This window comes from Sinocyclocheilus rhinocerous, unplaced genomic scaffold (genome assembly GCF_001515625.1).
Source record: "Sinocyclocheilus rhinocerous isolate Xijiao unplaced genomic scaffold, SAMN03320098_v1.1 scaffold988, whole genome shotgun sequence".
Lineage (NCBI taxonomy): Eukaryota > Metazoa > Chordata > Actinopteri > Cypriniformes > Cyprinidae > Sinocyclocheilus > Sinocyclocheilus rhinocerous.
Window position 1 is genome coordinate 1,503,638 of NW_015650363.1, and position 12,973 is coordinate 1,516,610.

General features: G+C 38.7%; 1 protein-coding gene across 1 annotated transcript in view; it reads left to right on the forward strand.

The window, feature by feature from the left end:
- LOC107711823 (cytospin-A-like) overlaps nucleotides 1–12,973 on the forward strand; it is a 29,472-nt gene that overhangs the window by 12,831 nt on the left and 3,668 nt on the right. Inside the window, exons 2-12 of the mRNA XM_016516867.1 lie at nucleotides 5,271–5,436; nucleotides 5,536–5,689; nucleotides 5,828–6,159; nucleotides 6,222–6,234; nucleotides 6,279–6,610; nucleotides 7,783–9,081; nucleotides 9,166–9,373; nucleotides 10,463–10,552; nucleotides 11,058–11,073; nucleotides 11,289–11,391; nucleotides 12,846–12,962. Of these exons, the coding sequence (XP_016372353.1) occupies nucleotides 5,308–5,436; nucleotides 5,536–5,689; nucleotides 5,828–6,159; nucleotides 6,222–6,234; nucleotides 6,279–6,610; nucleotides 7,783–9,081; nucleotides 9,166–9,373; nucleotides 10,463–10,552; nucleotides 11,058–11,073; nucleotides 11,289–11,391; nucleotides 12,846–12,962 (2,793 nt within the window). The 5' untranslated portion in view covers nucleotides 5,271–5,307. The remainder of the gene's footprint in view (nucleotides 1–5,270; nucleotides 5,437–5,535; nucleotides 5,690–5,827; nucleotides 6,160–6,221; nucleotides 6,235–6,278; nucleotides 6,611–7,782; nucleotides 9,082–9,165; nucleotides 9,374–10,462; nucleotides 10,553–11,057; nucleotides 11,074–11,288; nucleotides 11,392–12,845; nucleotides 12,963–12,973) is intronic.

Genomic DNA, 12,973 nt, shown 5'->3' on the forward strand with positions numbered 1-12,973 from the left:
TGTGCTTTAGCAAGGTATCTCTGGCTAAAACTAGCTAATGTTAAAGTTGAGTCCATACAAACCTAAATAGCGGACTGTTCTCGCGTCTTGTTCAGTGTAGGGCAAAAACACATAAATGAAGTTCTACATTTCACTGTCTCTTCATATTAAACTGGTTAAATGTAAATTCATTTAATCTTACCCTGCGGTACATGAACAGTGTTTATCCTGGATGTTGTCACCTGCGACTGCAATTGTGACGACCGTAATGAGGCTTCTCCCGCTTGCAAACCCTTGCTTCCAAATTAATCTTGTTACCCACCATATTTATTTTAAAATTTTTATATATCCCTCCATGCCATATTTAAGTCCCACTTGAATGGTGGTCCTTCTGTGTTCAAAATTGATCAAAAACATTGTGGGACAACTGACAGCTGTCATTGTAAAAGACAGTTAGCAACTCCGTTTGTTTGTCTGAGTGAGCAACAGTAACTAAGGGGGGCGGGGCTTACCGATAGGTCAATTCTTATTTTTTGATGGAATATTGCAGTGTGTTGTTTTTTTATAAATGATTTATCCGTGCATTCCTGATGGACAAAGTCAAGTCCCGCCCTATGTTTTTTTTTCTCGTTTGATAAGCCGTTTTTGTCAGACATTCACAATATGGAAAAATGTGATTTGCAACTTCCATTTCATGCCGAATTTAAAACCTAGTTAAATGCATGTTTAACATTCATCTTTAATTTATCCGATTTAAATCCCCACATCACTTTTATCTATCACAGCCTGTGTAATGTGCTTTAGTTTCACATGTGTGATACCGCCGTGGTCAACAGATGGCATGTATTTCAGAAAGTTAACTGCTGGGATAAAAAGGATGAACTCATACAAATAAAATGCATCAACAAGTCAACACAGTATTTTCCTCAGTCACAATTAATCCAGTTATTATTAAAAGAAGTGAGTCTTAAGTCAGTGCCTGAAGATTGGGTGGGATTCTACCATTCTGTAGTGAAAGTTGGGTGTGAAAACAACAAAGTGCTTAGTCTTGTTGTCATGTTAAGGGTGTGACAAGTTACATATGGGTCTAAGGGGTGAGTCATTATTCCGGAGTTCACCAGGTGAGTAGATGATTGTCTTGTATGCCAGGACAAGTGTTTTGATTGACTTCATCTCAGCATGCTTTGGATGCATGTCTCTGGACTAAGCTTAATATAAAAAGTTTTTATGCATATAGTATGCAGTGTATTTCTATATATAATATTGGGCATGCTTGTTATTAATTGTATGTATTTTGCATTTATTTACCAATAAATATTACAATTCACAATAAGCAATTTATGTTTGAGTGTTTAGTTTTCATTTCTGGAAGACTGACGCAGCGTTTTTTTCAGGATGGTTCTGAACAAAATCTATCCTGGAGTCATGCTCCAAACCTCTCCCTTTAAGGGAATGTGTGCTGAAGTCTTTTTCCATTGGGGGGTCTGTAAATTGGAAATGAGCAAACGTTCTCCAACATACCCCCACCCCCTGCCTCACAACAGCTGTAAGATATTAGGCCTTATTTTCTCTTCCATTGAGAGACAGGAGGAACGGGCTCTTTGCCTCGCTATGATCAGGCTTGAGAGGACAATCGAGATCTATTAAATGAATGATCTGGAAAGATCTACACAGTCCAAAAACAAGTGCAGAGGACTGGGTTAGAAATTTTGAAGCTGTGATTCATGATATCTCTCCAAAACATTTTGGAAAATACTGGCTATTTTGCAGAACGAAACCTATTTTCACTTTTTCAGTTTTCACTCAAAATTAAAAGATGTTGGGTAATGTGCATATTATTTTCTTAAAGTTCAGTCATCATTTAGTCATCCTCATGTTGTTCTAAATCTGTATGACTTTATTTCTTCTGCAGAACACATAAGAAGATATTTTGAAGGCTGTGCTGGCTGCTCTTTTTATGCACCTACAGTGAATGGGGACTGGAGCTTTCAAGCTTCACAAAGGATGGAATATAGTGCACTTTTATGATGCTTTTTCATGTATTCAGAAGCCATATGAAAGCTTTGTGATTCACTGAACTGTCATTGTTTTAGGCTTGTTTTGTAGTTGCAGTCTTTCAAAAGTCTTGCTTATATTTAAAGCAGGCTAATATAATGTACTATGATATACTCCTACAATACAATATATAATAATCCCATTGTTCTCAGTATTCTTAAACAATTTGATTGATATTACAGTATCCACCTTTTAATGGAAAGGTGGCATGTAAATTGCAACAACTTAATGGAAAAATAGACAGTTATTGTCTGTTTTATCTGCTTTGTTCTGAAGCAAGCCTCTCCGTCACACAGCTTGCCCAGTTTCGCATTTTGCATTTACTGAATTGGCTGTATTTACACTTACAGTGAGCTTTTAAATGCTTTGACTGAATCATTGATTGATTGGTGAGTTAAAGGGGTCATATGATGTTGTTAAAAAGAACATTATTTGGTGTAATGAAATGTGTTTATGCGGTTTAAGGTTCAAAAAACATTATTTTCCACATACTGTACATTATTGTTTCTCCTCTATGCCCCGCCTTTCTGAAACGCGTCGATTTTTACAAAGCTCATCGGTCTGAAAAGTGAGGTGTGCTGTGATTGGCCAGCTATCCAGTGCATTGTGATTGGCCGAATACCTCAAGCGTGTGACGGAAATGTTACGCCCCTTACCATACTGTGATGATGCCCTGTCCGGCCGGAGCGACGAGACAAAAACATTAAAACCCATTATAAACGAGGCATTTGTTGCATCCAGTGGGGACATAATTACGGATTATAATGACTTATACTCTCTTTATAAATGTCGTGCCGCGTAAACAAAACCATGTCTGCATTTGTGATCGGAGAAATTACAAACAAGCGCTACTCTACACTGCTCAAAACTCACGTTTGAATCGTCAGTGGCAAATCCTTTAAATATGAAAACGTACTTACAGTCTGTGGAGTCAGAACAGCCGGCATTGTAGTCTACTCTACCAGGATAAGTAAACAGTCCTCCATAAAATGCGCTGCACACATCTGAATATTTAGGTTGAACTGTTCTGGAACAGTGTTGTAAATACAACTTAACCACTGATTTCTAGTCATGTCCATTTTTGGAAGACCAAACAAAGTAGTTTCGCTTTCACAACGAAACGCACACGACTCCGTCATGGTGTTCACGACATGGCGGCAGCAACAATACCACAGCGAGAATAAAAGTTACGCCTTCTTTCTTTGTGTGAACATTTGGGCGCCGTTATGCAAATCTTCCCACATCGTGATGTAGACATGTGGGGGCGTGTTAGAATGAGCCGTTTTAGGTAGGCATGGTTGACTTAACTTTTATAAAGAATATCTCTTTGGATTTGAGACTTTAGTCTTTGCAACTTTACAGATCTTCTTTATGCACCAAGAGCTTGTAACACTCCAAAGAGAAATGAAAAATTGAAATCGCATCATATGACCCCTTTAAACTAAAGAATCAAATCAGCTGATTCATTGAAAACGTTTCATTAAACTGTTAATTAAACTTGAAAATGTCAGACTCCATTACAATTGCATGGAAAAGAGTGAACAGTACAGTCTTCTGAGTTGCTCCATTTTGTGCTCCACACAATAAAGTCATATGGTTTTGAAACTACATGAGGGTTAGTAAATAATAACCAAATTTATAGATGAACTTCAATTTTCATGAATGTTGTGTCCTTTGTTGTGCTGTGACCTATGTGAGCGGTTTGTTTGTGGTGTGGTTTGCTTTGAAGGTGAATAGTGATATAATGAGGCTCCATTAATGCTCTTCAGATGTTTTTTCCATGATAGAATCTAATAGCTCTGATCTCCAGGCACTATTAGTGTGCGATGCCCAGAATAATTTAGCCTAGCTTGTTGCCCTCTCATTACTTGCAATCTGTTTCTTTGAACTGCATGAGTCTGATCTCATGCTTTCACTCTTCAGTTGGAATTTGTCTATAAAAATAAAGTGATAAAATAAGTGGAAGGTTTTCCTGTTGTGCAGATGGGCAGCTCTGGTATTATGTAGATACCGTCTTGAACACATGCAAGATTTTGCTGCCTTTTAAGGCACTGTTTTTCAGCAGCATATACAGTAGAGAGCAACACCCCAGCAGACAGACGGCAAGCTCTTCTTTGAACTCATGGTGAAGCCTCAAGCTGTGCTTATACGCCTAGTTCAATGGCTTTTTAATACACTAAGAGCACATGTGAGCCAGATCATTGTCATTACAGTCAATCAGAACTTCAGTGAAAGTCAGCATCATGTTAGATTTGCCAACATGCTGTTTCTGCTAAACTAGCCTTGGGAAAGACATGCTCTTTGATTTCAGCCTTTAACCCAGCGGTTCAAGTGCTCTTCAGCTGTCATTTTAGTGCATTCTGCCCCCTGGTGGAAGTGAACAGACATCGACTCAATTTCGTTCTGACAACTTCCAAGACTATTAAACCAGTCTTTTTTTTTCACTTTTCAATAATAATAACAATTAAAACAAAACATTTATAGATATATAGATTGTATGATTTGTAGATATGATCTTATTTTATAAATCTACATTCTAGATAATCTAGAATCTAGATAAATATCTAGTTTAAAATGTGCCAGATGCAAAGTAATCTTTTTTTTATGTCTATGTATTAATATTTGTCAAATGTATTGAAAAACATTTATACAATTTTCAGAAAAGTTTTGAGATATATAATTTTTTAAATTGTTTTAGCGATTTTTCAAAGATAATTTTTAAAACGTTTTTAACAAAAAAAATGTTTATTTAGGTTCCATTTTTTATTGTAATAGACTATTGTTATTATTAAACATGTTTTTAAAATTTTTCAATGTAAATTGTTTTTAAAAATAGCAAGTTTTTTATGTTTTCCTAGGGTAATATAATTTCAGAACAGATCATTTGTGAACCCAAAAATACTTACTGATCATGATGCACAGTCATGAGGGTCCTCTTTGTGATATAATATCTTTTTAAATGTTGGTTATTTCTGGCAAAATTGATTTGGTTGGCAAGTTTTTCAAATGTTACATTTTAAAACTATAATATTTTACTACTATACTAATACTACTGCTTCACTGCATCTTATTCATATACCGAAATACTTTAAAGAATTTCAGCCTTTTATTTATATCTCTTTTTTTATGATTTCAGTATGGTTACTCAACCATTTTTTGGCATTTTGTTCATTTAGTTCAAATTAGTCACCGTGAATCCATAAATTGTAACTTATGTTCTCTTTATCTCTGCACAGACTGAGGGGTAGATGCATCACCAGGAGCGAGCGCAGTATGAAGAAAGCAGGAAGGCCAGTGGGGAATAAGGCAGCAAGTGGAGGAGGTAAAGGTGACGCAGTGATAGCTGGAACCTCTGCTGGCAAAAGCGCTGTTAAGAGCCCTACCACAGCTCCGCTCTCCAAGGTAACATCATTCTCTTGCGCAGATCAACAACTTAAACTAATATTTAAGTCACTCAGTAATTGTTGCTTTTCTGTTGATTTGTTCATCTTTGATTAACAGGTCAAAAGCAGTGATGATCTTCTAACTGCTATGGCTGGGAGCAGTGCAGGGACAAACAGCAGTGTTGCCAAGGGCAAGAAATCAACCTCTACTCACTCAACGTCCTGTGGAACAAACACTAATAACCCTGACACAAAGATCAAGACCACCTTGGGTATTTAAAGGTTTTGTTTAATTTAACCAGTAACCAAATAACTATTTAGCATTGTTTAGACTACTGTTGAAGTTTCAGCAGTGCGAGGTGAAGTGTTTTGTTTATTTGTTCTCGTATTTGACATTATTTCTTCACAAGGTCCATCTGGCAAACGGACATCATCCACGGCCTCCAAGGAGTCAAACTCCTCTCGTGATCGTTTGCGAAACTCCAGAAACTCCAGCAGTAAGAAGCAGTCATCCACTGGTGCTTCTGATCGAGCCCAGCCCAGGCATTCCCGTGGACTAGCCCAAACCTCAGACTCAGAGAGCCGCATGAGCAAATCAAAGTCTGACGGACAGCTAAGTGATAAAGTGGCCCTGGAGGCCAAAGTAAAAAATCTGTTAGGTCTGGCCAAGAGCAAAGACGTGGAAATCCTGCAGCTACGGGGTGAGCTGAGGGACATGAGGGTTCAGCTGGGACTGCCTGAGGTTAGATCAAATTCACATTATAACTATGAATAAACAAACGAACAAAATTGAAGTTTCAGCAGTGCGAGGTGAAGTGTTTTGTTTATTTGTTCTCGTATTTGACATTATTTCTTCACAAGGCCCATCTGGCAAACGGACTTCATCCACGGCCTCCAAGGAGTCAAACTCCTCACGTGATCGTTTGCGAAACTCCAGAAACTCCAGCAGTAAGAAGCAGTCATCCACTGGTGCTTCTGATCGAGCCCAGCCCAGGCATTCCCGTGGACTAGCCCAAACCTCAGACTCAGAGAGCCGCATGAGCAAATCAAAGTCTGACGGACAGCTAAGTGATAAAGTGGCCCTGGAAGCCAAAGTAAAAAATCTGTTAGGTCTGGCCAAGAGCAAAGACGTGGAAATTCTGCAGCTACGGGGTGAGCTGAGGGACATGAGGGTTCAGCTGGGACTGCCTGAGGTTAGATCAAATTCACATTATAACTATGAATAAACAAACGAACAAAAGACTGTGGTTGTAACATAATATTTTACTTTCATTAAGAAACTTCTTACTCAAAATTCAGACTTTTCATAATGTTCTGTGGTACTGTAAATTCAGCAGCGGCATGGCAATTCAGGAAAAAAACGAATTCAACCTATATTAAGTACTACTCTAACTGAAAATAAAATCTATACAAACTACCGAAACACATTGCACAATCAAAGTAAAAAATTTTGTTTTAGGTAATCCAATGCATGCTTTGTTTTCTATAGCAATTTCATAGATATGGAATCCAGTTTCCGCCTTAGAGAAGAAAATAAAAAAGGTATTTGTGCGCTTAAGTTTAAAATAATGGATGCAAGTCACATTGTGAGATAAAAAGTCATACTATGAGATGTAAAGCCATAGTTACCTTTTTATTATATATATTTACATTATAACTATGAATAAACAAACGAACAAAACAAGACTGTGGTTGTAACATAATATTTTACTTCCATTAAGAAACTTCTGACAATTCAGACTTTTCATAATGTTCTGTGGTACTGTAAATTCAGCAGCGGCATGGCAATTCAGGAAAAAAACGAATTCAACCTATATTAAGTACTACTCTAACTGAAAATAAAATCTATACAAACTACCGAAACACATTGCACAATCAAAGTAAAAAATTTTGTTTTAGGTAATCCAATGCATGCTTTGTTTTCTATAGCAATTTCATAGATATGGAATCCAGTTTCCGCCTTAGAGAAGAAAATAAAAAAGGTATTTGTGCGCTTAAGTTTAAAATAATGGATGCAAGTCACATTGTGAGATAAAAAGTCATACTATGAGATGTAAAGCCATAGTTACCTTTTTATTATATATATTTTTTTACTCTGAGGTGGAAATGGGCCTCCATAGTGGATTGAATAAAGGATATCTCTATAGTTTTTAAAAAGAAGTCATAATTTGGTCAGCCATATAATCATACTTCGGGAAATTAGGATGTGGATAGTGAGTTTAAGTATTTATGTGATGAGACAAGTGCCAGTGAATAATAGTGTTGGTGCATCTGTAATGTGACATAACTGATTGTGCTATGTCCCTTAGATTAAAACTACTACTTTAGATTAAAAGCCCTCACCATGATGTTATGTTGCTCCTAGGAAGATGAGGAGGACGAGAGGCCACCTGAGAGGGAGGCGGCTGCAGTGATCACAGCTGCAGATGTGGAGTCGACGTTGCTGCTCCTGCAAGAGCAGAACCAGGCCATCCGTGGAGAGCTCAACCTGCTTAAGAATGAAAACCGTATGCTAAAGGACCGCCTCAATGCTCTTGGCTTTTCCCTGGAGCAAAGACTGGATGGGGCTGAGAAAACCTTTGGCTTTCCCTCCGCCAGTGCTGAACTTGCCTCCTCTGGAGGTGGTGGAGGTCATGGAGACTGTGCTACTGCGGCCTCCTCTGTGGAGGGATCCGCACCAGGCTCCATGGAGGACCTCCTTACGGGAGGCCAGCGAAGTGGCTCAACGGACAACCTGGACAGCGAGTCCAGTGAGGTCTACCAAGCGGTGACCTCCAGTGACGACGCTTTGGATGCTCCCTCAGGCTGCGGCTCCTCGTCATCATCTGAGTCAGAAGGTGGCGCTCCAGCATGTCGCAATTCCTCTCGTAAGGGGAGCAGCGGAAACACCAGCGAGGTGTCAGTGGCGTGCCTTACAGAGCGCATTCACCAGATGGAGGAAAACCAACACAGCACGGCTGAGGAGCTCCAAGCGACTCTACAGGAACTGGCTGACCTGCAACAGATCACGCAGGAACTAAACGGCGAAAATGAACGCCTGGGAGAGGAAAAGGTCCTGCTTATGGACTCCCTCTGCCAACAGAGTGACAAACTGGAGCACTGTGGCCGTCAGATAGAGTATTTCCGCTCCCTTCTGGACGAGCACGGCGTGACCTACTCAGTAGACGAAGACATCAAGAGTGGCCGATACCTGGAGCTAGAGCAACGCTATGTGGAGCTTGCAGAAAATGCTCGTTTTGAGCGCGAGCAGCTCTTGGGTGTGCAGCAACATCTGAGCAATACTCTAAAGATGGCTGAGCAGGATAATGCCGAGGCTCAGAGTGTGATCGCAGCACTGAAGGAGCGCAACCATCACATGGAGCGACTTCTAGAGGTGGAAAGGCAGGAGCGGGCCGGCATGGTGGCAGTTCTGGAGGAGTGTAAAGCTGCGGTCAGCAACGACCAGACTGAGCTGAGCCGCTGTCGGGCGTTACTTGAGCAGGAGAGGCAAAAGGTTGCAGAGCTTTACTCCATCCACAATGCCGGAGATAAGAGCGACATCCACCAGCTTCTGGAGGGGGTTAGACTGGACAAGGAAGAAGCTGAAGCCAAAGCCGCCAAACTACAGGACGATTTGGGCCACGCTCGCAATGAGGTGGCATGTCTGCAGGACACCATCAACAAGGTGAGCTTAAGCACTTGTTCAGTTGCTTTAAGAACAGTTAGGAGCCTGTTTGACTACTCCTTGTTTCCTTTTGTGGTGGTCCAGCTGGACGCTGAGTACAGGGACTTCCAAAGCGAGGTGCAGAAAGAGTTAACCGAGCAGAAGAGGGCTCTAGAGAAGCAGCGTAAGGACCTGCAGGAAAAGGAGACGGAGATTGGAGACATGAAGGAGACCATTTTTGAGCTCGAAGATGAAGTGGAGCAGCACCGAGCTGTCAAACTTCATGACAACCTCATCATCAGCGACCTAGAGAGTGAGTTTGAGTTGCACATCCTGATTTAGATTTTCCACATTCTGCACAAATGTTTCATGCTTTTTAAAGGGGTCATATGATGCGATTTAAATTTTTCCTTTCTCTTTGGAGTGAATATTTAATTTGTTGTGACGTTTTTTTCTAGCTCGTCAAAAGAGTTCTTAAGCAGTTATTGCTATGCCAAGCTAGTAAGCTAAGCTGTTAATTAGTTAACCGAAGACTAACTGAAGAAGGGAAAAGGCTAAAGTGAAATGTTGAATATTTTGTAGCTCATCAAACGAGCACTCTTAACAATTTTGCGCTATGCTAAACTAGTAGGCTAAGGTGTTAACTTTTTAACTGGGGACTAACTGAAAACACAAATAAGGAAAATGTTTCGTTTGTTGTGACAATTTTTTTTCTAGCTTATCAAAAGAGCATTCTTAATTTAGTGCTATGCTAAACTAGTAAGCTAAGAGAGTAACTAAAACACAAAGGAAGGGAAATGTTTAATGTTGATATCTTGTTGTTGAGACCTTTTACAAGTATCAGGTGCTAAGTCTTAATACAGCTTCCTTTATTTATGCCTCCTCCCCACTCATTTTCACCGTTATTATGCTGGAGAGGGAGGCAGTGTGTGTTTGTGAACGTGCGAGAGAGAGCATGGAGCCCTTTTGTCATGCTTGCTTTTACATTCGGCTGCTTATTGGAAACTCTTATCAGCCTTTGTGGACCGTGTTTTGATTGGCAGGATGTCTTTCGTGCGGGAGTGATCTTTTGCCCTGTCTGACCCTTTACAGCTATTGAAACTTATTGGCTGCCAACATTAGTCTTTTTTTTCCTCTCTAATGTTCCTTTCATTTTATTAGATTGATTTCTTTGATTATACATGTAATAGCATTTGATTGTCATTGATTTAATCTGCAATAACATTTTATTGTCCATTTGTCAAGTTAGCTTCGTGTGTTTGTAGACTGCAACATTCATTCTTTTTTTTTCATTGTGTTATTTCCTATTACTGCCAGAATTATATTTAGCTCCCAGATGAACTGATAACAGATATTGAAATCCGGATTATGACATAATATCTCTCTCTTTCTCTGTCTGCAGCTGAGCATCTACTAAGAGCAGCCAACGGCAGCCGTCCTGCTTCAGCTCTTCAGAGAGTCTCAAACATGGACACATCAAAGACTATCACAGGTGAAGCTTAGACCTATTTAAAATCAAACTAATACAGACACTATGCTTATAATAAACACTCAGCTAATGCACTCATAGTCAGTGATGTAATGTTTTATTCATAAATATAAATAAAGAGATTTTTTTGAAAGACGTTAACTTTTATCCAGCAAGAATGCATTGTTGATCAAAAGTGAAAGTAAAGACATTTATAATGCCACAAAAGATTTCTATTTCAAATAAATGCTGTTCTTTTGAAATCTCTATTCATCACTGAATTCTGGAGAAAAAAAAACATCACATTTTCCACAAAAATATTAAGCAGCACAACTGTTTTAAAAATAAGAATAATAATGTGATAATAATAGGAAATGTTTCTTGAGCAGCAAATCAGCATATAAGAATGATTTCTGAAGGATCATGTGACACTGAGGACTGGAGTAATGATGCTGAAAATTAAAAGGGTCATATGATGCTGCTAAAAAGAACATTATTTTGTGTATTTGGTGTAATGAAATGTGTTTAGCACGCAGCCGCCTTCGGTACGCACCTGCCCTACAACTGGCTAACCTACACGCATGCTGTATCATACACATTTTTGTTTTGATTCTCATATAAATGTCACGGCCATCAGTGAACATGCAACTTGACCAGTTCAAGATATTCCATGATATGAATCTAAAATGCTGGAATGCTTTCGCTGAGTTGATAACACGATTGCTAAAATAGTCATTTTTTGGTTTGTTTATCCGTGTAGAGAGGAGCGAAAAGACCCTCTGTCAGCTTTGGCTCGTGAATATGGTGGTTCCAAAAGAAATGCACTGCTGAGGTGGTGTCAGAAGAAAACCGAGGGTTATCAGGTTTGTATTATAAGATGTAAATTAGAAGCAGAAATGTATATTATATTAATTTATTTGTTAAAAATCTTATATTTAAAAATGTATACTTAGATTTACCTATATACTTATTTAATATATATGATAATTAAAATAATTAATATATACCATAAAAAGCACATTGCTAGATTACTTTCATTTTGATTCTGAAGATTTTTTTTATATTATTTTTTTATATATCAGCTAATGGTGATGTTGTTGTGTTCTTCCAATGTCCTCTCACTATTATTTTGTAGCTGCTGTCAGTTTCATGTCGGAACTTTTGATCACTTGGACTGTCTTGGAAGTTTTATTCTTGCCGAATCTCAGATGTCATCTTTGTCCATAGAATAATAGCTGTAATGCTAGCCCATGTCATACCTGTTATATCCATCTTTTTTCCCCCTGTCAGATTTCTGTGAAAAGCTCTTTTCTACTTTTTAAACAAGGTCTATCTCTTCCAGAAAAGCTTGTGTGGTTGTCATAGTCAATGTTTATAAAGATCCTCACCAGGAAGTCCGCTGGATTTCTCTGGCACTTTAAATGGCACTTACTTGACGCAAAACAGGGTCGTCAGCAGCACTTCTGCGAACAAATTTGTTGAATTTGCTTCATCAGGGCATTTTTATTTAGAAATGACTACATTTTTCTTATGCAACAAAGTCTCCAATAAATCTTTTATTGATTTGTGAATGGATTTTTTTTCTCCATTTTTAAAATACATCATCCTCAGTAGTTTTCCGATACACAGTGTGAAAATTCAAATGCATTATAAACAAATGCAGCTTAATGTTGCAGTTGCCTTGCTTGTTTGCACATATTTTAAGAAGTAGAGTAAACATGAGTTTTTTTCTCATGTTTCTGGTTGTCTTAACCACCAAGACTTTACCCACATGTGAAACTATGAGCTGTGATCACAACTGTTATCAAAGGGGAACGGAAGAGAAATGGCTTGATGCTTTTGTATTAGATTCAAGCATCAAAATAATATAGAAACAAAAAAAACACTTTATTCCTTTCAGCACTATCTGCTCATCCCTAAATAAGGATGTCTGGGAGGCTGAAGTCTCTCTGCCACATTACGGTGAAAAGTGGAAGTCAAAACATTGTGGACATTTGTAGAAATGGATCTGAAACATATTATTTTGCTCTTTAGCGCACAAAAGAGGTTGTGGGAGAAGCTATGAACAGGAAATCTGCTTTATTTTACACCACAGGAAGATGAGTACATTTTGCATTGTGGGGTTATGTTCCATTGAATGTGCCACACTGAATTGCACACATTTCATGACTTAATCCTGGTGTATCATGTTGAAACCCTCTCTAATGTGGTTTTAAATGTACTGCAGCTTTATTTTCATAATATTGCATTTTTCGTTATTGCTAATGCAAAGTCTAGGAGGCTTATATGAAGTCTGTCATGTCTGTTTGTTACACAGAACATCGACATTACCAACTTTAGCAGCAGCTGGAATGATGGATTGGCTTTCTGCGCTGTCCTTCACACGTACCTGCCTGCTCATATACCCTATCAAGAGCTCAACAGTCAGGACAAGGCAAGTACACT